The sequence below is a fragment of the Pyrgilauda ruficollis genome, unplaced genomic scaffold, assembly GCF_017590135.1.
Source record: "Pyrgilauda ruficollis isolate IOZ18807 unplaced genomic scaffold, ASM1759013v1 scaffold86, whole genome shotgun sequence".
Lineage (NCBI taxonomy): Eukaryota > Metazoa > Chordata > Aves > Passeriformes > Passeridae > Pyrgilauda > Pyrgilauda ruficollis.
Window position 1 is genome coordinate 3,780,292 of NW_024530599.1, and position 26,472 is coordinate 3,806,763.

Below are 26,472 nucleotides of genomic sequence, written 5' to 3' on the forward strand. Positions count from 1 at the left end.
CAAGAATCATGGGGTTTATCCTCTCCTTTGCCATGGATGAGGTAATTAAGATTAAAAAACTTACCAGTGTAAGTTTAGCCATTCTGGTAAGTTTTGTAAAATATGTATTTTAAAGGAAAGATACATTAAGTTCTATGTTTTAAAATTGTTACCATCTTAATTTAAAGGAGCAAATAATTAATATGAATGGATAGTTACTGGGTGCACAAACACATAAACTCCAGGTTTTGATAGTGGGCAATTTTCATTTGCAAATTGACATTTAGTAGTATAAAGGATGGTTTTTTAAAACTTTAGTGTAAAATTTTGAGAATGACAGCATGTTATTTTGAGAGCGCATGGGGCACTCAGGAGCCCAGAATGACATTCACTTAAAACATAATTTTGTGAAACTTTAAAAATAAATAATTTATTTCTAATCTGATCTTCTCTAATGAGAGAAGAGGGGGGAAAAGCACAAACAGAAACATCTTTATGAGCTGAGCATGTACCAGCACAGGAACCAGAGCTTGCCTGGTACCTCCAACACCATTTAATAACCTTTCCCAAAAATTTTGTCTATGTTTTATCCCTGGTGCTGTGCTGGGACAGGGCTCTGTTCTGGGGGCACAGGGGAGTGCTGGGGCTGGGGGCTGTGTCCTGCTGTATGCACACAACATACAGGCAGGAAGGATATAAAGTCATTTAAATTTATCCAGAAAGAGTTTTATTTTATTTAGCTATTTCTAGGAAATCGTCTAATCCCAGAGAAAACAAAATTCCACCTGTGGTTATCTCAAGAATGAATTGCTCTACAAATACATTTAGTGGCTTGGAATCTGCATGTAGGTGTAGGACACAGTAAGACATTTTCTTGCAATCCTTTCTTCTACTTTGCACATGTATTTTCCATTCACCCAGAGCAGTGTTACATAAGCTCGTAATTTTAACTCTAATTGAAGATGTAGAGAGGGAGCCATTAATATCTACTAATTTTAGCTCTGGAGGCTCTGCCTATCATGAGCTCAGAGAGCTGGGAATCTTGGAAAGCCAATTTATTCATCTCTCAGTGTCTGTGGATAGACTCAGTCCTCTAAATGTATTCCTTTCTCCTTCAAATAAAAAGAGAAGCTCATTGCTTATGTGAGACAAGTTCATTGCTCATGTGTTAAAAAAAGTCCCATCCTCCAAATGCTGATAACCCACCTTTCCTTTCCTTGAATGATCAGGTTGTTCATTTTATTGAGACTTCCCAAAGGAACACACATCATCAAGAGACCTTGTCCTGCTTGTTCTAACTGTGATCTGAGGCCAGGAGTTAGAAAATGCTTGCTTAAAGGAACAAATAAACAAACAAGGGAAATTAACTCTTTGCAGAGTAAATGAAAATATCATTTAGGTAAACATGGATTTGAGTTACATTGAGGATTTAACTTGGCTTAGGAAAGATTAATTCATCTGTGTTTATATTTTTGCTCCAATAAATCATTCTGTTTGTGTTTAGCATTTTCAGTTTAATATCTCTCGTGGGTTCTGCCAACTGCTGGAGCCATCTGGGGAAGTTTTCTGTGTTTGCTTTCCTTCCTGACTGCTGTGGGACCGTGTCAGAAATCAGTGCTGGCTGCTGCTGTGTGCTTGGGTTTCCAGCCCGGTTGTTAGAGGAGAGCCATTGGCTCCAGGGCAGTGTCCTGCTGTTCTGAGCTCCCACAGGGGACTCGGGGGGTGACTGAGGTGTCCCCAGCAAGCTCCTCTGGCGCAGGAGATTCACCTGCTGTAAACAGCCACGTTTCTTTCTCTCAGCTCTCAAAATCTTGCTATGTGTAAGGCTTCAGAAGGATGTGAGATCAGCAGCAGGGCTGAGTTTGTAAGCCTGGTACTTCAGAGAGATCCATGGACATGTTTTCCAAGGGGAGATTCCTTGGATCTATTAGAGAAGCAGGAGGATTTAAAGCTAAATTGGGGCCAGTGACAATTAGGCACACTCTGTTTAAGTGAGAGGAGAAAGATGCTTTCCAGAGCTTAATGTTGGCACAGAAGCTTTAAAACTTTGTTCTATAATTCTGCCAACTTTTTAATTTGATGCAAGCAACTGATGTTTTCACTTCTTGCAGGTTGTTGGGAAACTGCAGGAAAGATGCTTAGGAAGAGGTTTTTTGCTCAGATCCAGAAATGTGAAATTATTGCCTCTTTGAGAAGTAATCAATTTTCTACCTGCTGAATAAGTACTAGGAAGGATTTAAGAGGTAGATTTAACTGGTGCTTGACCTGCACTATATTCACAGATTTGTCTTACTGCAGTAAGCCCACAGAAAATGACTGGATTGGATGTTTTTGCTAAATATTTCCTTGTCCTGAAACTGCCATGCACCTGTGTTACCCACATTAAGTACTAATACACATCCTGCTTGTGCATAAAAGTTAACTCAGAGCCCTTTAAACTTCTATTTCAGCCAGGATGAGACAGAGCAATTTTATTTTTTTTCTGTTAAGCTATTTTTCAATGATAGCTCTTTATTCTCTAATATTAGTATAGAATGTACTGTTCAACAGGCAGTCTTTCATTTGTATTCTAATTACAGAGAAAGAATTAATATTAGAGCAGCAAAACCTGCAAGTAACAAAGTGGTGGAAATGGCTCCTTCCTCCCTGCCCCTTTGCAGAGCAGAGTGTGCCTGCATTGCCACTGCTCTGAGCCCACGTTTTGCTCTTTGTGAGCACTGGAGAAGTTTGGCTGCTCCAGATGCTGTTTCAAAGCTCCTTGAAAGAAGCAGAAGCCACTTCAGTTTCTGCCTTAAGAGCAGTTTTGCAGGATCAGGGGGGCCAATAGACCGGGGTTGGACACTGGAGGAAAGAGGGGAAAGTTTGACCTTTGTTCTTGAAAAATGATGAATCATTTTTCTGGGTGGAGAGTTTGAATCATGACCTACTTGAAGGAAGTCCATCTAGTAACATATTTTCCTTTAGAATGTCATGTTCTTTAAAACTGAAGAAATTCTAAAAAAACATCTGAAGAGATGCGTGACCTGCTTGGTGCTCTAAGAAGAAGAACTCTTTTCCTCTGTGGAGCCCTGGCTTGGTTTCTTCAGCTCAGAGCTGAATGTTTTGATGAGGATATATTGAAATAAGGTACAATATTTTGCATTGCAGTTATCTGAAAGAGCCATATCTGAAATACTACAGTAATTCTTTGTACCACGAGAGGCTTCCAGGTCTCTGATGGGATGATCTGGATCCCAGCCTGCCAAAGCTCTCAATTACACAGAAACACTCCAGGGAGAAACAGAATTATTCATGTACTGACAATTGTGTGAAATTTTGTATCAAAGAAGAACGTGAAAACTTACTGCATTAGCACAGTAATGAATTCTGTCATTTTTACAGTGGTTTTAATAATTAGATCTATGTAAAGCAACTGAGCTTTATTTCAATGTAGGTCTCCACTAATGCTCTCTGTGTGCCTCTTGATGTGCTAATGACTTGTCAAGAACCCTCAGGTAGATCTTTCCTCCCTTCTGAGCAGGGTGCAGTTGTTTGCATGAGGACAAAGATTGTCTGTAGCTGCCACAGACTGAGCTTGTGCCTCACGTGCCCAGTGCAGGGGAAGCTTTGCGAAAATCTGTGTCCAGGCTTTCAGCCATGCCAGACCAGAATATGCCCAAGCATTTAACCTTTGGGAACGTGGGACACTATTATACAAAGGTACATTTTTGATGCCATGTTGAAGTGTGTTGACCTCTGGATAGCTGCTCAGTGTTTTGATTTGTCTTTCTTTATTAGTTTGAAAATGAAATCATTTTGAAGTTGGATCATGAGGTGGAAGGAGGACGAGGGGATGAACACTACATGCAGTTGTTTGAGTCCATGTAAGTAGTGCATGAGAATAAATAGAACAAATGCCTTCAGGATGTGTTTCTGTTTTATTGTTCCCAGTTCTCAGGTTGGTAACCTTACCTAAAATAGAATCTTAGAAACTTTTTTCATTAAGGCACTGGAAATACCATAATGCTTCACTACACCTGGTTTGCATTACAGTTTTGCTCACTGAAATTATTTTCCTGGCTGCTTTTCATTGTTTTGTGCTTCAGCTAAATTATGAAGAAGTTACACCTAACCTGCATTTTTACATGTCTAGATTGGAATCCAAGGGATTATTCAGACAAGTGTGAATTTAAATAAGGCTTTGTGATGTCATGTGCATGTTTTACTTCCTCAAAGCCTGCTACCCTGTGTGGGTTGTATTTCTGGGTAGGGGTAGCAGTCTTTGCAAAGTCACATCTCTCATCAGATGTACCATGAAAGCTTTGGGTACACACCCAGGGGACATAAAGAATCATTTATTCTGTTTCTTTTTACAGCAGTTTTTATCAAATTTGAATGTTGCTGTCTAGTTTCCTTTAGGATTCCCCTTAGGGTAAACAACCCCAATATTTCAGTTTATCATATGTTTTCTGGACCTTCCTACAATGTCTCCATCTAGTTTGAAATACTACATTGCCTTAAAGCTGGAGAGAGTGTTCAAACTGAGACTTTATCTATGCAAAAAGCAAAGCTTCCCTCAGATCTTGTGTATGTGACCCTTTGAAGTTCACTCTTTCTGAGCTGTGGAACATTATTTGCTTGCCTTGTTTGCACTTTGCTATTTCATTCCAGAGCTTTTCTTGGAAAGTGGCACTACCCAGTTAAAGCCCATCTTTCAGCAGTGCAGTCAAGGAGTGCCATCAAACACAGTACAGAGCTTTTGATCCCCTGCCTTTGCAAGGCCCCCTCCTTGCTCTGACATATCTGGCTTTTCCCCTTGCTACTGTCCCACTTTCCAGAAGGCCTCAAGTTCAAAGTTTCCACATTTCTAAAGATGACAATTCATCTTATCTCCAGATTTTGTTGAATGACTCCTGTAAATGGTGTTGGAGCAGAGGCTGGTCTCTGGTAGGACCTGCTTTCTCAGGTAGTTTGGTTTAAGTCCTCCTCCATTTACACCTTTCAAAACAGGGATTTCCAGCCCCTGTCCCCAACTCCCTGTTCCAACCCAGTTAAATTTGCCTTCACATTTATTCTTTTGGTCATTTTTTCATCAGCTGATCTCCTGTAGCTGTCTGCACCCCTGCACAGTTCCAGGTGTCACCTGAAGGCAGATATTAACAGCACTCAGTGACTGCTGTGCTGCTGCTCACCTCTGCAACCAACACCTGCCCACGCTGGTTGCTGGGAACTTCCCCATGCCCATAAATAATATGATTATTTATTATAATAGTAAACTAAACAGGTTCAGCAGAAGTTTTATGAAGCACTGCCTTGCATTTGTCCCTAGAGCTAAATGGGAGTGAGGTCGGTGAGGGGCTGGGGCCTGTCCTAGCCAGAGCCCAGGGGGACTGGGCTGGTGTGCGGCAGGGGAGAGGTTGTTCTCAGCAGGCAGAGTGGACAAGGCTGCCCTGCCTGGGGAAAGGCAGAAGAATCAGTGCACAAGTTGTGCCATGCCATTTGTCCCCAGCCTCAGAAAATGAGTTCTGGCATGTTTTAGTTCTGGAATATTTTAGTTCCTAATGCAGGCTCAACAGGAAATGGCACCTGGCAGATTTCCAGTCCCCCATCATTGCAGTGGCCCATGCTATGCAGTTGTTTTTCTCGAGCTTTATTGCAAATATTTTTTTCTTTAAAATTTTCTATCTTTTTTCAAGCTCTGTTTAAAAATTCAAAGGTTTCTTCCTCCCTCCTGGGGGTAAAAAAAATCTTCTGAAGATTTGTGATCCTTTTTATTGGGATTATTGTATAAAGCTGAGCAATACAACTTTTTGAATCTTCCCTCAAGAGACAGACATTCTTCTCTGCTGTTCTTTTTGTAGTTCTTTATGTGGACTCTGGTTCACCTTTCTTCAGTGACTGGAGTTATGTACTTCGTGCTGGGTGAGACCCAGCAATAGCTTGTGGTTTATGTCAATGTTTTTCAGCTTGTACTGGGAAGAAATGTGATGTCTTGTGTTCATTGTGCAGTCAGGGAACGTTCACAGCTCTGCCTTGTTTGCTTTTACTCCCAGGGAACCTGTGGCAGAAATCCATAACAGTCACTTGAATGGTGGCTGTGCTTTCCTTCATTAGTGACTCACACTGTTTCTGATACTTGTGGTTGTAAAACACCATTTTCCTGTATAATATCCCAGTCTCCTATGTGTTTCTGAGGCTTTCTTACTTTCTTTCCCCCATACATCTTTTAATGTGCTCCAACCTTTTCTGTCAGTTGTCAGCTCTTAGCCCCTTTAATGTTTCCATTCCATTTGCAGTGTATTTTATAAGCCATGTGTCAGTTACTGATTTAAATATTTCAGTTTCAGACCAGTCATTCAAGAGCAATTGGAGTATTCTGGTTTTATCTGCTGGCCTCTGTCCCTCCTATCTCACACAACATAAATGTTCTTTCAGACATCCATGTACACATTCCCTCTGTGTCAGGACAGTGACTCCTCTGGAGCTGCACTATCCAAGGAATAAACTTTAGATGCTGCTTTTATTTTGCTTGAGTTGGAACTTTATTCCTGGGTATTCTGCAGAGGTTCCATTCTAGGCCAGAGCTTTGAGGATTTCTTTGCAATTGAAGTCAATATGAATATGTATTTTCTGAAAAAGGTTGAAATAATTATGGGGAGTAAAAAAAAACTGGTTTGCTATTAATTAAAACAGTATACTTTGTAATTAGAGTTTAAAAAATATTGTGCCTAAAGATGAATAACTTTTTTTTTTACCTGGGTGTCTGGAAAACAATGATGTAGAGCTCAATTGATAATTGAGCACTAAGAGGTCAGAACCTTCCCAGCTACCAACACAAAGCAGGACTGCCTTGGAGAAAATTAACTGTACCTGTGCCTGAACCAGTGCTTGTATCTACAATTATATATGTGAAAATATATGTGTGTGTGTGTGTGTATATATATATATATATATATATATATTATATATAAAAAATGCAGTTTGTCAGAGAGGATCCTGATGGAAACAAAAGAAAAGCAATGAAATAAATAACTTCTCTTTAGCAAAGAAAGAAAATCCTCCTTAACTAGATGTAGGTAATCACTTAATGATGTTTAAGCAGTTAAATGTTGAAAACAAAACTCTGACAGTAAATTAAAATCTCTACTCCTAAATCACTTCAGCACTTTTTAAATACAGTATATGCTAATGATTGTTAATGTAAATTGAAACTGATGATGCCAAAACATAAAACTCCCTTTCTTGTGTTTTTATCAGAAAAGCTAAAGCTGCTCTTTCAATCTGCAGAAAGTTGATTGGTTTTGCTTATTTCTCAAAGTAAAATTACTCGGGTGATGTCTTTTTTAAGCTAAAATTGTCATTTTTGTTCATTTGAGCTTTTACTCACATGTACCAGTACAAGGAGAAGAAAAACATTTTTGCATTTTATGCTGAGGAAAGGAAGGTGCAGTGCTTATTGCAATAGTATGACATTCCAGGGACTTGAGTTTGTGATCGCACAGATGCAGATTTCTCTGTCCAGAAGCTGTGGGTACACCCTTGAATTCAAAGTCATTTTCAGACAGGAAAAATAAGTGTTTCTTTTATTTTTTTTTCCCATTTGATTTATATGCCATTTGTCTTCTGAATATCTAAATTACCACCTCACAGAGGAAATTTCCAGCGCATTCTGCAGTTGATTTAGACCTAATACAGTACTTGCCATCAGAATTGTACCAATATTTCTGTGTTTGCAGCCTTACAGAGTGTGCCAAGCAGCACCCTGGCATTTGCAGCCTGGTGGAAAGCTTTGTGAGCCTGGTGAGAGGGCTCCTGGAGAGGCTGCTGGATTATCGCGCCGTGATGAGCGACGAGAGCAAGGACAACCGCATGAGCTGCACTGTCAACCTGCTGGTACGGCTCTCCTGCTTCTGGAGAACCCCCTGAGCAGGGGACAGCACCAGAGCCCGTTTATTGAGCACGAAGGGAAATCTTCCTGGGGCAGGAGTGGGTGACTGTTCTGTAGTGATTTAAACTTTGCAGCAAGAGATTTTTGCACAGATACGGGCGTGAGTCTGAAAGCAGCATTCCCCCATGTGCTTTGTTTGCTTTGTGTGTGCTTTATCCACTTGGATTCTGTGGACAAACAAGGAAGTTTGCTGCTCACATGCCTGTACCTATTGACAGGCTTGATGGGACAGTGGGTTCTTAACAAAGTCGAGCTGTGATGAGGAGCTGACCCACGTGCTGCTTCAGCATTTCAGTAGTTACAGTTCTCAAATGTGGGCAGGGAACCTGCAAGGCACCTTTGCAGTTGGGTGCCAAGAGGTTTGAGGCTCTGATCTTCTCCTAGGCCACTCTGTCTTCTTTTCTATTCCTGTTTTGTAATGAGGATATTGCATTGAGAGATTCTTCCTCCAAGAAATTCCTCAGGGCTGAGGAGAAACCTCTGCCATGAGTGTATAACTCATACACTCTTTGTTCCTCAGTAATCACTGTGCAATGTGGTGTCAATCTCTGCAGCTCTTCAAGAGACCATTCTTGTCATACATTTTGCACAGCCTCAGCAAATTGCATTCCTGCAAACATGTTATGGTGACAAAAAATGAGCTTTATTACTGGAACTGGCCCCTTTAGAAATATTTTACAACAGTGCTCCATAACTACTGTGCTGCACATCTGCTTCAATACATTCCAGTTTCAAGTGTAGCTGGAGCATGTGGTTTATTCTGTTAATGCATTTGGATAACCACATTTTCCTCTTCTCCAATAGAAAAACCTTCAGTAATAAACTCATTATGAACTAGGAAAAGTATATGTATGTATAAAACCATATATATAAAAACATATAACTAATAAAAATATTAATTGAAAAAGCAGTTCCAGGTTTAAACTTCAGATAGTCTGTAAATAATCTACTTTTGATACTGTCTATGCTTTCTAGCTACCAAGGAAAGCAAAACCTCTATGTGTGTGTGTGTGTGTGTGTATAGATATAATTTTATTAAAGGACATTAAGAGGTAACTTTAAATATTTGTGTTCCTAGAATTTCTACAAGAACATTAACCGTGAAGAGATGTACATCAGGTATGGCAACCATTCTATTGGATCTCTTTTGGAGAGGGCAATCAATATTGTCTTGAGAGTTTTGTTCTTATCATTGTGCTTGGATTTCTGGGCTTATTGTTACTTTACCATCCCAAATGACTCTGTGACACCCTGGCCTCATCTGCATTCTCACTCTGTTGCTAGCTTAGCCTTCAGCAACTGGGAATCTGTGCTATGTATCCAGCAGCAGCATTTTTTTTTCCACAAGAATTAACTTTTAATTGATCAAATCACTCAACATTCATTGTCTATTGTTTAAAATTTTAAAAGTACAGATAGATTTGAGGTTTGAGGGAGAATATATCACACATTCAGTATGGCAGAGAAAACATTCTGGTTTTGTGGAATGGCCCAATCTGCTGAGTCTCCTTCAATATGCAACAATCCATGGGCAGGGTTACAGCTGAGGCATTTTCTGTGGGAACTGCTAATTCCTGCAGATGTGCCATGGCCTCATGTTGTCCCCAGTGGCAAATTCCTGCAGATGTGCCATGGCCTCTTGCTGAATCCAGTGGCAAATTCCTGCAGATGTGCCATGGCCTCTTGCTGTCTCCAAGAGTTCTGCACATGGGCTGCAGCAGATCTTGCTGCTTCAAAAGTTCCCTGTTTCCAGCCTGTCCTCTCCTGCAAAATCTGCAGAAGAAAGCCCAGAATGCCAGCTGAAATGAGCCCTGGAGGTGATTCAGAGCTCACCCTGGAGCTGTGAGCCAGAGAGGCCGGGGGGAACAATGCTCCCTCAGCTGCCATTGCTCAGGGTGATGCCTTGTGAAGGCTGACCTAGAACAGAGACTAGACAGAGCTAAAGAATAAAGTAGGGATTTATTAGGAGGCCTCAACCTTGGGCAGCACATCCCAAAATGGCCACAAAAATGGATGACAGGTCCTGGGGTCTCACATTTTTATAAGTTCTGGTCCGTTTGCATATTGGAGTTAATTGTCCAATTACAGCTCCAGCCCATGCAGTCCCATCCTTCTTGTTTTTCTCTCTTCAGTCCATGTTGGGCCTGAGATCTGGATCAGCTGTCCTTGGGTCCCCAGCTAGAGAAGGAATTGTTTTGTCTCCCTGCTCTGTGGAGAGAGCTCACCATCCCATAATATGAAGCCTAGACTTACACACTAAAGCAGAACATAATCTGAAAGTTATAAAAGCTAAAACCTGAGGCATCAAGGGGGAACCTTTCTGTTGGGCTGGCAGCTGGGAATGGGAGTGCCTTGGACTGCCACAGCAAGGTGTCAAAGCTCCTGTGTCTCAAAACTCCTGGTGGGAGATAGAGGGAGGGATGCAATTTTCTTCCTGGCTGCTGCAGATGCAGCTTGAGCCCGATGATGGGCAGTGGCTGGGCTGGACACAGCAATGCTGCCACAGGAATCAAGGAGAAATTCAATTTAGAACAGCTCTTCTGCCCCCAACACCTCCTGGCTGTACAGGGACTGCTTTGCCTTTCTGGGCTGCTGTTTTCCACTTTCTGCTTCCTGCTGTGCTGTGCTGTTCTTGCATCTGTGCACACGCAGCAGGCGTGCCTGCAAGGGTTCCCTGAGGAAGCCTGCAGGAATATTGGCCTTGGAGGCTCTGCCAGACCCCGGATGCAGCCATCCCTCCTCCCTGAGGAGGAGCTGAGCACAGCTCACAGGAGAGGACAGCTCTTCCTCCTCTTTCCTGCACAAAGGCTCAGCACACAGAAAGAACGCAGCAGAGTGCGAACAGAGCTTCACCCCCCTCAGTGTCCTTCAAGAGTCTTTGGGGAGTCCCAGTGTGGCATCCACAGAGCTCCCTGTTATCTGGAACATTCTGGCACTCAGTATTCCACTCATGCCAGTCTCCAGTCTAACCTTGCTCTCTCCTCTATCAGGTATTTGTATAAATTGCGAGATCTTCATTTAGATTGTGAGAATTACACAGAAGCAGCATATACCCTTCTACTCCATACGTGGCTCCTGAAGGTTAGATTTTCTAAACTCAATATATAATTAAGCTTTTGCAGCATTCAATTTCATATTCTTAAGTGAATATCTTAATCTCTGAGTTATTTTCCATTGGGGTGTTCAAGTTTCTGGTTAGAAATCCTGCAGTAGGTCGTACAAAATTAACATTAATTGTTGAAATTATATTTTCAGTAGGTGATTAAAAGCCATATATTGCTGAAACTAAATATGGTAGAAAAAATAGTTTTCCTTTACAGTGAGAACATTGTGTACAAATGTAGCTTTCATTTTAGTAATTTCTTACTACCCTAAACATAACAGTTATTAAAATTAAACCCAGTTCCAGCTATCACAAGGGGACATCTAACTTTTAATTTTAAATAATATGGATTATATAACCAAGTTATGATGACTTTCTTTTGTAGCTGGTAATTAATTATCATTAGCTATTGATCATTACCAATGCAATGGACAGTATCAATCAAAATGATCACTAAGATCAATTTCCATTGCAAGGCGACATTGCAAATTTAAATATTCTTCAGCAAAAATCTGATCTTTCTTATGGAATTTACTTTAGTGCAGAACTAAATAAGTTTGTGCTATTTTGCTTAAACTTCATTTTGATTTTTTATGAGTGTACAAATATGAAATATATTGTCTGTATTGGTATAGACAAAGATAACAGTATATGAAATATTTTAATACAAAAAAAATCTAAATCAAGTCAGTCAAGATGATATCACCAAAAAAAAAAAAAAAAAGAACTGATTTTCTCACATAGATTTTTATATAAAATTTGTAAGTGGGGCAAGGATGGGCAGGTATAACATTTTAAAATATGTTTTAAATATCTGTCTAGTGCTGGTTATCACATGAAATACAGCACTTATCTGGAGAGGCAGTGAAAGCAATCCCTTTGTCTTTCCCAGTTTGTCTGTGGGTGGATGAAAAAAACTTGGGAAGAAAACACTTGGAAGAGCTCAGGGGACCAGACCTCGTGGGAGGGGGGACTTTGATGTGAAACACTGAACTTGAAAATTCTTTTTGTTGTGTTCTCCTTCTCAGTGGTCAGATGAGCAGTGTGCACCCCAAGTCATGTCAACAGAGTTCCAGGGCTCACAGACCTACAGACACCTGAAAGAAAACCTGTATGAAAAGATCATAGAATACTTTGACAAAGGAAAGGTAGGTCTGGAGAGTTCTTCCCCTCCAAACCTCTCTGCTGTGCTACTCTGAACAGTTGTATTTAATGAATGTGCCCTGTACAAAACATTTGTGAGGAAAAACTTCTTTGAAATGTGGGTCAAGTAAAAAATTGTGTCCTGGAGGCTTATTCCCAGAGATATCTGTTCCATAGGAATATGTTCTTTCCATAACCTCATTCACAGAGAAAGGGCTAATGTCTCAGCACATTGTCACAAGCATCTCTGTCAGGCACCAACAAAATACAATAAAAATGTTGAATCTACTTCCCCTTACAAAGAAAAGAGTATGGACTACACAGATTCCATTTCTAAACCACTCAGTCCTTATCTCAAAATAATCCAGATGGTTCAAAGTAGATATATTTGTTTCAGAGAGGACAGAGAATTGTATCCTAAACTTGAAATGTAGTAGATTGATGCTCAGCACCACAGTTTAGTTCAATTTAAGACAAAAAAGATGTTAATAAAATTACCTGTCAGTGCAATGGCATTAGAGCTGAGAATTTTGGAAATAAAGAAAAGGACTAGAAAGTAGGAAGAAACTCTGCAGTGCCAGATAATTCATCCCATGACCCACTACGACCTTTAAGTCATTATGTCTTGTTCAGCTGCAGCCAAAGGTAGGAAGGGGAAAGGCAATTCATTACTGCTTCTGCAAAAGAAGCCCTTCCTATAATTCACAAGGTAGAAAGTGTCAGCTTCTCAGGTTTCCTGTCGCATCTGCAGTAGCTGCACTGCAGCAGTGCCCACCCACGGCCCCAGGAGAAGCAAAGCCCCAGTTCCTGATCTGCAGCAGCCAGCACTCAGGCTCAGCCAGGGCCAGGCTACCTGGCCAAAGAGCTCCTGGCAGAGGGTGACAATGGCCTGATGTGTCCCTGGCAGTGTCCTCTCAGCAGCAGAGAGCTCTGCTCAGGGCCCTTTTGTCTCTTCTGTTCTGGGCACGTGAGGAGACACAATTTGAGAAATATCCTCACGAGGGGGAGTTTGTTCCTGCTTTAGGATCACTTTTGTGAAGTGTCCACAGCAGATGAGAAAAGCAGTCCTGGTGTTTCAGTGTCAGCCACTGTCACAGGCAGCTGTAAAGTTGTGTGGAAAGAAAAGTTGCTACCCTGGGCAAGTGGAAATTTAACACTTGTAGTTATTTAGCTGACCTAGACAAGGCTCCCTATGATTATGGATGCTGCAGGATATTCTGTTAAATGGTGTGTGTTTTAAGGACAGGCAGGTGTCAGTCCCCTCATAAACTGCTCTGTGCTTGGGGTATGTTCTGAATGTTATCACCTCAGTGCTTTACTCTTTTTTTTTTTCTTTAATGTATCTGAAAGGTTAGATGATTTTGTTTTAAATGTTACTCTAATAATAAAGTAGGTTTACTTACTCCTTCCTGTAATGAATTATAAAACACTTTTATTTTTTAACATTAATCTGCTTTCCTTAAGTTTATGATTGCCCTGAGTCTTCCACTCTAAATGTGCAGTTAATAAATGAGTGCACTTTAAAGACAGCATAATCAATAAAACTGCAGTTAAACTCTGATGTGTTGAAAACTTGTTTGTTGGTACAGGATTTACTTTTTGAATGTGTGCTTGCATTGCAGATGTGGGAAGAAGCCATATCTTTATGCAAGGAACTTGCAGAGCAATATGAAAAGGAGGTTTTTGACTATGAACTTCTAAGTCAAAACTTGGTAAGATTATATACAGATCTTCAAATTACTGCAGTCACAGAAATTAGTGCTTTTCAGCTATGAAACAACAGAGCTGCCTATGAGCTTGTGGTCTAAAATGGATTTTTAATTCATTTGTTGAGTTCCTGGTTCACTGCAGCAATCCAGTGGTAAAGGTTCATAAATAACTGTTGGTTAAAGTTGCATGAACATCTGTTTATTGAGGTATTCTGAAATGTCTGTAGATGAAATAAACATGTTTTCACCTAGGGAAATTTAAAGGCCACATTTTGAAGCCTCTGTACTGCCCTAGGGTAGAAAGAACACCTGGATGAACTTTTCCCTCTACATTTTTCTTTAAATTTTAGCAGCTTGGATCTTGACAAGCCTGAATAATTCTGTCCTAATCAGGACTGTGGAAGTATTACAGCTCAAAGAATTAGAACTAGGTCCAAAGGATAGAATGAAAATTTTGAAGGAAAATAACATATTCAGTTACTTGTTTTCATTAAAATTGAATGAATCCAAAAAGAATCCCACCCCTCACAAACCTTTTTTTCTACTCCCAATATTTCATGTTTGTATGATTTTAAACAATTGTTAAGGTCTCATTCCACAGATATCCTTGAATCTTCCTCAGAAAAAACAGTGGGAATCAAAACATTGTGCTCTTGAATGGTGCTGTGTATAAAGAAAGCTTCTTTTGCTTTGCTTTTATCATGATTTAAAAGGCATTTTTGCCAGTTTAATTTGCAGTGCTGTATTCTCACAGACATAACACCTAAACGACACTTGGTATTTTATGGAAGAACTTGTTCTAAGCCCTCTTCATGGTGTGTGCCCTAGAGTAAAAACTGGTGTTGATCCCACACCTCAGGAAACGTTTGAGGCAGGGAGTTTCACCAAATATTTTATTTCAGTAATGCTATCAATGGCCAGGGATCACTTTGGTGTTTGCTTTTCTCCTCAGTTAAGGGTAAGCCCAGTTCTGAGGTCAAATATTAAAGCTGAAGCCATACCCATTGCACTGTGTACTATATTTGGATATAAATGTAAACAGTGTTTAATGTTCCCCTGCAGCATCCTGTGTGAAAACTGATTATTGCTGTAGCTCATCAGCTGATAGCTCTTGCATGTGTAGTAGAGGTTAAAAATGCATAGATAAAACCTCCAAACACAAGTAATTACAGTTGGTTTTGCTTTCAGGTCCAGCAAGCAAAGTTCTATGAAAACATCATGAAAATTCTGAGGCCTAAACCAGACTATTTTGCTGTTGGATATTATGGCCAAGGATTCCCAACATTTCTAAGGGTAAACTTGATTAAATCTTACTTTTTCATCTATTTTTTTTTCCTGTTTTCCTCATGATTAATGTCCAGATTCCTTTTTTGACCTCAAATATGCTTTGAGCTGAAATGTTCAATACCAACTGTCTTGTACTGCTCTAAGTTTTTTCCTGAATGGCAAAAATTCCTACTTTAGAACAATTATGGTAAGTTTGAACTGGTTTTATTCAAATGTGCTGAATCTACTCTCTTTTCTTTGCTTTTTGACTACCATGAGGGAAATCCAGGCTCCACAGGGTCTGGTTTTTTAAAGAAACCTGATGAACTTGGGAAGTGGTGCACAACTGGATTTTTTTTTTTAAAGGTCATTGTTTTAACAACAGTAGTGCATGAGTTCAGAGCATAAAAATAACCTAAATATTTGATATTGAAACTATTTAGTAGTTTCTTACTACTAGAAGCCTCTCTTACATACAACAATTAATAGGGAGGCTTTCTTCACACTTGGATAGCAATGAGAGGCCCTGCTACCCAAGTTTAAATGCCAAAGCTGCCTTGAAAACTTTGGGAAAACAGTGAAATGATAGGCTCCTGTTAAACCACTGTATTGTTTCTGAATAATAAACCTTTGAGTCCGTAGTCTCTGGAGAGTCAGTGCTGCTTTCCAGCCCCTGGTCAAAATGGTATTTGGCTTTAGAGCTGGTTAATGCTCAGCAAACAGAAACACCCATCCAACACCTGCACACTGCTGTGCCGTTGTGTCAATTGCCATGAAACTGCAGCTCGTGCTGAGCACCACCCTGTCCAGGCAGTCACTCCTCATTCCCTGCAGAACAAAGTGTTCATCTACCGCGGCAAGGAGTACGAGAGGAGGGAGGATTTCCAGGCCCAGCTGATGAGCCAGTTCCCCAGTGCTGAGAAGATGAACACGACTGCAGCACCTGGAGAGGATGTGAGGAACTCTCCTGGTCAACGTATCCTTGGACATGGGGGAGACTGAGAGGGAAGGAGGGTTGGAAACCTTGTTGTTAGCATGAGTTTATCCATGTGTCTAAGTTTGGAAAGACGGGTGTCTGCTAATGAAGGCAGGAGCCTCCCTTGAAATGGAAAATGGAAACCCCCTCCCTCCAAATTGCTATAAATTTTAAATTAAGGGGCTCTCAGGCAAAAAAATATGGGAGCAGGAAATAACAGTTCTTTAATAGGGAAGAAAATAAAAAGATAAAATAAACAATTCAGTAGACCAAAACAACGGTGACAGAGTCAGAACACAACCTGACATCCTGTGGGTCAGGGTGCTGGTAGCAGTCCCACTGGAATTGTGCCTGCAGCCCTCCTGGAGTGTCAGGGGTGGTTCTGCTGGAGCAGGGGTCCTGTAGAAGGGTGGAGTCTTCCTCTGAAGATCCAGTGGAAGAGGCAGCAGCTGTTCCTCTGGGAATCCAGTGGAGAAGCTGTGCTGGTGTTCCAGAAACTCCAGATTATATCCGGGTAGGAATGCTTGGCTCCTCCCTCTGGGCTCATGTCTCCCAGTGGATGCTGTAGTTCTTATCAGCCATGCAGGGACATTCCATAGCCTGTTATCAGCAGATGTCCCCCAGAGGGAGGAGTGGGTGTGGAAGAGATAAGGAAAACTGCCCCCTGAACAGAAGAGAACTGCCATACAGATGGCAAATGGAATAAAATCTGCTTGGTGATTCAGGACACCGTGTGAAACAATAATTTCCTGAAGAGGTTGAAAGTTTGCTGCTCAGTTTGCAGTTTTGCCTGCACGTCCTCCATGTCTTTTCTGGTTGGTTCCTAAGAGAGCTCCTGTTTTTCTGGCAGTTCTAAGGAGTCTGTCTCTTTCATTTGTCATAGAAACATTTAGGTTGGAAAAAACCTTTAAGGTTGAGTCCAACCATAAACCTTGTTCACCCATGTTCCCAAGTGCCACATCTACATGTCTTTAAACCCTCCAGGGATGGTGACTCAACCCCTTCCCTGGGCAGCCTGTGCTAGGGCTTGACAGCCCTTCAGGGAAGAAACTTCATTGTAGTTCATACACGGTTTAGCTTTATTTTCTTCAAATGGCAAAACCAGTGTCACACACTTGAAGAGACTCAGTTTAAAGCAGCAAATTTTCTGTTACCTCACATTCATAGCTGTTGTGTCTTGATGTTTAATTCATGTCTTGTTTGAGCACTGCTCTGACTGGCACCACACTTCAGTATCACCTCAATTTTTTGGCAACATAAACATGTCCCAAGTCCCTCAAAAATTTTCTTAGGGAAATTAACTTACAAACATTGTTAACCAACTTCTAGAATGGCCTCAGTTTTTCTTGGTTAAAATAACTCTGATTATCTTTTTCTTCTGATTTGGGTCATTACTGACTGAGCAGATATGAGATCACCTCACTGTATCAGACATTTGTTTTTGCATGCTGATTTTCCTTTATTAATTTTCAAGGTAATGTTGTAACACTTCACATACTCTCTTGAGTCTATTCTGATGGAACTTTCTGGAGGAAAAAAGGGAATATTTTCTTTTCACACTGCTGGGACTGAAGTGGGAGTATTACAGGCTTGTCTAAAATAGTACATTAAGCTTGAAAGCCAGGCTCTCCCAAGTCTCATTTGTCTCTTAACTAATTAATTGTTATTTTTTTTTTGAGAACACATGTTTCAGTCCTTAAGGTAGAATTTGCTCATCTATTTGCAAGGAGCAGGAGATAGGCACTACTTCTGCACTTATGCAAAAAGAACTAACCAGAGGGCATGAGTTTCAAACATACAGAAATATGTAAGGATATTCACTTACAAATACAGTATTCTGATTTTAAAAACAGCACTTCTATAGAAAAAGGAAATCTCAAGTAAAAGGGCTATTCAGTTACAGGTTTCAAAATGAAATGTTAACCATCATGACTTTATGCATGCCTAAAGCTACACAGTGAAACTGTTAACATCAGATGTGGTTGATGTTATTTTTGTAAGTTGCCTGAGCTTAAAAATTTAATGAATGAGTCAGTGTGATAAATTCAGCTGTAGATATTCTAGCTCAGGAAATAATAAAAATATGCCATTTAGAATTAGTAGGTATTCACTGGTTACTACTGCCAGATTTTTCCTTTTTTGGCCAAGGAAACTCCAGAAATGAAACCCTAAACACTTCAGATTTTTCATCAGAAAATGTCTTTTTTATTATTACTACTTTTTTTTTTAATTTCTCCTGCAGCTTACAGTATTTCATACTAATAGTTAATAACATGCCCTTAACTTTCACACTTTCAGATATCCAATGTTTTACAGTGCAGCCAGTCCTGGAGGAGCAGCCTAGATTCAAAAATAAGGCAGTGCCTGATCAAATCATAAAGTAAGTGAATTTCTGTAGTAGACAGTATAATGAAAATCAGTCCAGATTCCTAAATTGACAACCATTATTTTGTGAAGTCAGTTATTTTCCAATGAATCTTGTAGTTTTTGTTGTCTTCACTTACAGACTTATGTATTCATAGACTCAGAGAGCAGTTTGTGAGGGAAGGGACCTTCACAGGCCACCCAGTCCAGCCCCCAGGGACACTGCTCAGAGCTCCATCCAGTCTGTCCTGCATATTCCCCAGGAACTCCATGGAAGAGCTTGTACCCATGTACCACTGAAGAAATAACTCATGGATGCAGGGCAGGGAGATGGAATCTGTGCTTTGGGTTGAAGTTACTGAGTTTTCAACACAGCTTCTCAGACAAGTGGTGGGGAGAGGGCTCTTGGAGTGACTGGCAGTGTGAGAGTGGTTGAATGAAGGCTCTTGAATGAAAGAATCTTGTTATATCTTGTCTGGTCCAGTGCAGAATACACAGTGGCAAAATGATTTCTGCTGGTGCAATGGAATATGGGTTTTGTAAAGGAATAAAGGAAATTAATTGGGCAAAGTGTTTTGAGAACTGACTGGCCAAGAGCTGCATCCAAACCAGTTGTGCCCTTGCTCTGCAGCCCTGTCTATGGAATCTTTACTGAAGCAGCAACTGACTCAGAGTGGAAAAATAAGAATCACCTCCCCAAATAGACCAAAGTAAATAAAGCAGATCCAAGCACAGGATTTTAAAATAAACAAACACAGACCAAAAAACAACCCAACCCAAAAAGCCACGAAAAATTGTGGCTCTAACTGCAACTTCATCTAATTTCAACTAATTTCAACTCCTGATTCATTATAAAATCAGTAACTGAAAGGCAGATTATAAATGTGGTCCTGTTGGGCCAGATTTCGGTGTAGAGCCAGCCACACTTCAAACTGCTTCAGCTGATGTAGCAAAGTGTTCCTTGTAAAGTACAATCTCTGCTCATAGGGAATGTTTTGTAATGGTTTGTCTCAGCTGCAGAATTCAACCAAACTGCTGATTACATCTGGGCTCAAAGATTTACTTTTATGAGTTTACTTTATTGGGCATTTAATTGTTCGTTACATTAGGTGTTGACAATGCATTTATTCTATCAAAGAACTTCAGTATATTCCTTTCAGATGGAACTGCGTAAAGGGATCTGACTCATTGTGGCAGTATTTTCCAGTTACTTTTCTTTTCTGATGAAGAAAATCTTAGCAGTTTGGATCAGAAATCATCATTTCCTATAAAATAACATATTATGATTTGCTTAACTCAGATTTTTGGGGCATTTGTTTTTCTGGGCTTTCAAAACATGGTTCAGTTTTACCGGAAGAGATTTCTGAGATTTTTTTTTTTTCTGCAAAATTAGCTTTTACTTAGCAAGGGTTTAAATTTAATTCATCTTTAAAACAAATACTAAAAACCCAAAGTAGAGATTTTTCTCTGGACAGCAAAATACTTAGCCAAAACTATGCAATCCCAGTGCTAAAAGGCAAGTAGTTGCAAGTTCAGTGTAAAGATGTTCTCACAATGATGGAGAACGAAACATTAGCTGAATAGAACAGAATTTAACAGGAATAACATGAATTTAACATGAATTTGCAAAGGATTCTTTACATTGCTGTACCCCTCTACAAGCACTTATATACATTCTATTATCTATCTCAAGAAATTGTTATTAATGGCTTCAGTAGTTTAATTTGTTGAATGTTGTTCAGCATTGAGAGCAGGATTGTTGGACAAGATTAAATTGCTTTTTCATGTGCCATGTTCCACTCCAGGTGAAAATACCTGCTCTGCTCAGTCAGTTCTTTTGAGTGAAAGAGACTCCTTTCATAAACCAGGATAAAGCTGGCAGGCAGGGCATGTGCCACAGCAAGATAGGAGAGGAAAAATCGCTTCTAGTCCTCCTGTAGATCTGAACATTAATCTGGAAGTTCCGGAATTTTTATACCTGGGAAATACACCCAATAACAAGTTGAAGCTTAATACTTATAAAATACTGTGTGTTGACTCTGATTTATAGATAAAGTAGTTGCCTTCTGAGTTTCCAGTAAAGTCCTTTTTTTTTTTTTCTGAGCAGTAAATTTACTTTTAATTAAAAACTCAACTACTCAAAATGAAATATTTCTCTGTGATAAAAAGATCTATTAATTTCTCGTTTCTGTATTTTACAATAATAATTTTTAAATCTTTCAGCTTTTATAAGTCAAACAATGTGCAGAGGTTCCACTATTCAAGACCAGTCAGAAAAGGATCTGTTGACCCTGAAAATGAATTTGCTGTAAGTAAATGAACTACAACGTGATGGACGTAGTTCTGGTAACTGCGACTGAATTTTGATCCTAGCTCCTTTGTTAGGCTCAGATTACTCATTATAGACACCTTAACTTTAAGATCTAGTTCAAAAAACCAAATGCAAGGCTTCTCTGTTTCAGCACTACCCCTGTGTACTTCATTATACATCACTGCTCCAGTTGCAGGCAAACATTATGCAGTTAAACATGTTCAACCTGTTTGTGTTAAGCAGGAACATTTTCTGGTACAGATTTTCGTTAGGAAACAAGGTGACATGTAAATAAATATCAGATGCTTTGCTGCTTGTAGTTTGCAACGCTTCCATCAGCTGCCAGGCTGGCAATGAGGTGAGTGCTGTCTGCTTTCATGGGTCCTGTGAAATCTCACCTTGTGGGAGAACTGCCTATGTCATTTTTACTCCCATGCCTAATGGTGGAATGCTGAGGAATGGCCTTCACTCTTCCAATATTCTAAGAAATCTAGAGCACCATAAATTACTTTTCAGTGTTAAGCATAGGAATGTGGTGGCTGTATTTTTATTTTACAGATATCTGGTATTTTATGTTTTGTTTTGAAAAGCACCCCATCCAAGCCTTATGGCTAAAGCTGTGCTCCTGGCATACTGCTGGGAAAAGCCATTTCTTTCCAAAATGTACAATTTCTGTTATGTGTGTGCTTATTAGCAGAGTCAACACTTTCATGTAAGAGCTTCCTACCTGCTGTTAAATCAACACTTCAGACACAAACTCTACTCTGACATCCCAGAATGTACTGTCAGTACTCAGGATGCACCTTGGCTTCCTTTGCAAACTAGAAAGTTTTGGGCCCATTTATGAAAATACCTTGAAATGGTTTTACAAGAGCTAAATTGTTGATGTTTTCATTGCTGGGGACAATAGATAAGATGCATGTTTCCTTCAAAGAGGTGGAAACTGGGACATCTGGAGTGTCTTCATTACATCCATTATGGTATTTCTCGATGAGCTGATACTGAAATAAGGAGCAGCAGGGTAAATGAAACAGTGGCTATTCCAAACTATTCAAAAATACCAACAGCCAGTCTTGTTCAGAAAAGAAAAATGAGAGGAACAAAAAAAGGACAGAAATCTGGCAGGTTGTTATAGGGCTATTACTGCTTTTAATTGCAGAAATACCTTTTGAATATGGAGGGAGGAAATATAATCTGGGTAGAGGCGAGAGCCTGTTGTTTAATGACAGCCATTCCATCTGTAATGACAAAAATAGGGATACAGACTAAAAGATTCAAAGATAATTTTCATTTTCCCCTGCTTTGTGCAGGCTTTGTGCCTGAGGATGACCTAATCTGAAATCAGGAAAACTATTTGTTCAATCACTGTGCTAGATTCAGTTTGCAGTGTCTTTTTATTCAAAAAATATGCATATGTTTTCCATCTACATCCATTTCACTCTGACATCTCAGAAGGCAGAAAAGATGAAAGTTTCAATCCTGAAGTATCATTTTCTCCTGCTATGTCTTTTAACAGTCTATGTGGATTGAGAGGACCTCCTTTGTTACAGCCTACAAACTCCCAGGAATCCTGCGCTGGTTTGAGGTGGTCTCCATTTCACACGTGAGTATTGATGTGCTCAGGGCCCGTCCAACCTGCAGCTCTTGAACCCTCATTGCAAACCAATCTGCAAAATTATCAACAAGGCTACAGTTACTTCTTTTTATACATTCAAAACTGTTATTATTTACATTTAATCTTTCTACTGCTCAATACAGGATCAGTTGTCTTATGCCTGATTTATAGTTTCAGAATTGAACAAGTCTGTGGGTTTGCTGAATTTCAAAACTGTTGCTAATGTGCATGACTTTTATAAAACCAAAAAGACCTGTTTATAGCTTTATGAACTTTAGAAGTCTTTTGTTTCTTTTCAGTGCACAATTAGTCCTTTAGAGAATGCTATTGAGACTATGTCCACGACAAATGAAAAGATTTTGATGATGATTAACCAGTACCAGAGTGATGAGAACCTCCCTATTAATCCACTTTCCATGCTTCTGAATGGAATTGTTGATCCAGCTGTTATGGGTGGCTTTGCTAAATATGAGAAGGTAGGAGCTTTAGAGTCACTGCAAACATTTTCAGGTGCATCATTTCATAATCCTCCTACATCCTTTTTTAAAGTGGCAGTGCAGTGGGGATGGGGAATAGGAAAGCCATCATTCCATCAGTTCCTCATATCCTCCTTTCCTGGTCACCTCTGTCTTTGAAGTCAAACCAGAATAACTGAGCTTATCAGTTGATGTACAGCATGATACTCCAAATCTGTGCCTTTTTAGTTTGTAAACTTAACACAAGAAACAATAATTGGGTTTCATGATAAGGGTCTCAAAGTCAGAAGTGCTGGATAAAGACCAAATACATTTTTTTAAAAAGTGCACCTCAGTTCCCAACTGATAGAGAGAGAAATTATACCAGCAGCATGTGGCTGAGAACCATGCATGTGCCTCTCCTCTTTGATGACCAATATTATGATCACCAGCTGGGCTCTGTGGATTAATGCTTGATTTCTTTACCTGTCAAAATGATGGAGTTTTGTTTTTTTTTTTTTTTGTCTAAGGCTTTTTTTACAGAAGAATATATCAGACACCATCCAGAGGATACAGAGAAGCTGAACAGACTCAAAGATCTGATTGCTTGGCAGGTAATTTCTCACTGACAGTCACCACTGAGGCTTCACCAGGGGTTCTTTATTCCATTCCTGTCTAGCAGGAACACAGCATTGAGCTGATTGTGTCATTTCCACTTCTTTTTAACCCTTGAAAGACAATTTGTGCAACACATCATCTGGAATGGTTTATCAAAAGCCACGTATGGCAGGCTACATGTATAGTTAGAAGGGATGGGATTTCCAGCTTGGGTTGTATTCCTGAAGAGAAAACTGAGAGCATGACAAAAGTCATAATGATTTCATGAATTTCTGGGGTTGGCAAATGTCAGAAACTCTCTTGGGACAGAACTCTTTTCTAGAGTATTTGTTTGTTTTTGCGGAGGGTGGTTTGGGTTTTTTTTTCCACTAGAAACATTAATGGAGTATTTGCTGCTCTCAGGAATTATTTTCATGCTCAGTGACCCTCCAGGATTTCTGCTATGTGTCTTCTGTGTAGTAAATAGCATGGAAGACTATAAGTTACCAGAGGAGAACTGAATATTCTCCCTATACTGGCAGCACTGAGGTTATTTAGCTTTACTATTTATTATTTTATATACCATGTATATATGATAAGACAACCAGCCTGCAGAACCCTTTTGTCCTCAAGGAGGAAAATGAACTTATGGAAGGTGGTAGCAGAAAAAACTCTATTTTTGCTGAGATTCAAGGGAAAATGGCTCTTTCTGTTGACCTGATAATGATAATGGAGCAGAAAAGAACATGACCTCAGAAATTATCCGTTCTATTTCTATTAACCAAATAGAAATCATTGCTATCAATAGATAGATAGAGGGATGGTAAGAAATAGTGGGAGTTCATCTGGGATTTTACTATCAGAAATTAATGGCTCGAGGTGTTTCTCCTCATGTTCCATGTCTCATTTTTTGTACTTACTAGAAACATCCCTGGAAACATCCACGGTCAGGCTGGCTCTGAGCAGCCTGATGGAATTGTCCCTGTCTGTGGCAGAGGGTTGGACTGGATGACCTTTAAATTCCCTTCCAACCCAAACTGTTGAATGATTCTATGATTCTGTCTCTCTTTCATAGATGAGAAACAGCACAAATTTACTGTTCATTCCTCTCCCAGCCTTGAAATGAATCCTCCAAACAGTTTCAGTGGAATTGTTTGTACTATTTTCTTAATGTTTTTAAAGTTTCTTCCTGTTTCATTTTCATCCCAGTTTGGTTATTGTTTGAGTTGTACCTTTACAGTTTCTCCTGTGTCATTGGCCACCACAGCTCTGTGTGCAGTTGTTTTCTGGCCATCAGGATCACTCCATTAATTCAGTGGGGTTGACTGACCACAATGTCACCTGGCATTAGGAAAAATTGGGTAATTTCTACCTATTCCTGCAAATCCCTCTAAGGACGACAAACAGATCTGTCAGTAACAGATGGACTTTAATACCACGATTTTGAAAGTTATTTTGGAATTGCACTTCCATAAAATATGATCAACATGATGAGTGGATCAATGTTCACAGTATTTACTGAGTCAGAACACAAAAAGGAAGCATGAAATCTAAGTGGATTTTACAAAAAATCCCAGATATTAATGCAAAACAGTTAAAAGCTGAAGAAAAGCAGTTAGAAAAGGTTAGTGGCAGAAAGGGAGTTAAAAGTATTTTGCACAAATCTTGTAACATTAAAATATATAGAAGAGAGGAAACAGCCTCTGTGAGGCAACCAACATTTTCCAGAAATTTACTGGGAAAACTCATTTTCCATGAGCCTTTTCTATCTTCTGTCTGCTGCTCCAGGCTGAGATCAATGGGCAAATCCACCTGCCAGTCACAGGAAGAGTTTTGGACTTGATTTCCCAGACAATTTAAACAGAGCCAGAGAGGTTGTTGGACCCACATGAAAATTCTCACCTTTTTTCTTCTTTTGCTCCTCCTAAGATACCTTTCCTTGGGGCTGGAATTAAAATTCATGAAAGAAGAGTTTCTGATAATCTTCGTCCTTTCCATGACCGGATGGAGGAATGTTTCATGAACTTAAAAGTTAAAGTGGAAAAACAATATGGAGCCAGAGAACTGGTATTACTCTCCTTTTAACCTCTACCCCAATATCTCTTTATTTAACACACATCTTCTTCTAAACAAAAACATGCTCTGGTTTTGCTTATGGGATTTCTTGTGATATAAAGATTGTAGGATCTGAGTTGTGTCATCCAAGAGCTGATTCAATTCTCTGACACACCAAATATTCTTCATTCTGGAAGATTTTTAGTATATTTTATTATGACTTAAAATTGCAAGTCTTTTCAACCTTATTGAGGACGTAAAAGCAAGTTCTTAAGTTTGTTCTCTTTGTAATTTTTCTTAGTGGTTTAGGGCTTTGATCTGCAATTGATGTCTCCCTGTGCCAGGCACTTCCAGCTGTGTTGTGAAGTAAAACCTGTCATGTGTATAATACTATAAATATTAGTTGAGAACAAACTGAAATATCTGGCAATTGAAGGATAACTTCTGAACACAAACTCCTCAGACAATTCTGGAATAAAATATTCTATCTGAGTTATGCAGCCTAGCAAGAATGACATTGCCTGCTTTTTGTGATTAAATGCCAGTTGTATTGAAAATTATTTTAGATTTTTGCTTTCAGCATTGGTGATTTTATAATGGGATTTATTTCTTCTGTTATGGGGGAGTAGCAAGTTTCTAACTTAAATTTTGGATACGTGCTGTATTATACACCTGTATGAAGAAATTTCTATATATCTATCTGAATATGGTTTTTATTTTGCAATAATAGAGGCTGTAATTGCAATAATTTACTTGAAATTGTGTCATATTATAATTATTAATTATATATTATATTATAATATTATTACTATATATTATATATATTATATAATCAATAATATATTATATAGTATATAATCTATCCTACACTATCATGCAATAATATATAATATAGCATATATTATAATATATATTTACATATAACATAATGTAATGCTATTATTATAATAATACAGTATTATATAATGAGAA

At 39.4% G+C, this 26,472-nt stretch overlaps 1 protein-coding gene across 1 annotated transcript in view; it reads left to right on the forward strand.

Annotated features, from left to right (window-relative positions):
• Nucleotides 1–26,472, forward strand: part of DOCK2 (dedicator of cytokinesis 2) — a 157,022-nt gene that overhangs the window by 123,122 nt on the left and 7,428 nt on the right. The window contains exons 34-47 of the mRNA XM_041487999.1: nt 3,757–3,842; nt 7,695–7,851; nt 8,985–9,025; nt 10,897–10,987; nt 12,038–12,157; nt 13,775–13,864; nt 15,050–15,154; nt 15,962–16,103; nt 18,402–18,483; nt 20,691–20,775; nt 22,295–22,381; nt 22,693–22,869; nt 23,379–23,462; nt 25,375–25,512. Of these exons, the coding sequence (XP_041343933.1) occupies nt 3,757–3,842; nt 7,695–7,851; nt 8,985–9,025; nt 10,897–10,987; nt 12,038–12,157; nt 13,775–13,864; nt 15,050–15,154; nt 15,962–16,103; nt 18,402–18,483; nt 20,691–20,775; nt 22,295–22,381; nt 22,693–22,869; nt 23,379–23,462; nt 25,375–25,512 (1,485 nt within the window). The remainder of the gene's footprint in view (nt 1–3,756; nt 3,843–7,694; nt 7,852–8,984; nt 9,026–10,896; nt 10,988–12,037; nt 12,158–13,774; nt 13,865–15,049; nt 15,155–15,961; nt 16,104–18,401; nt 18,484–20,690; nt 20,776–22,294; nt 22,382–22,692; nt 22,870–23,378; nt 23,463–25,374; nt 25,513–26,472) is intronic.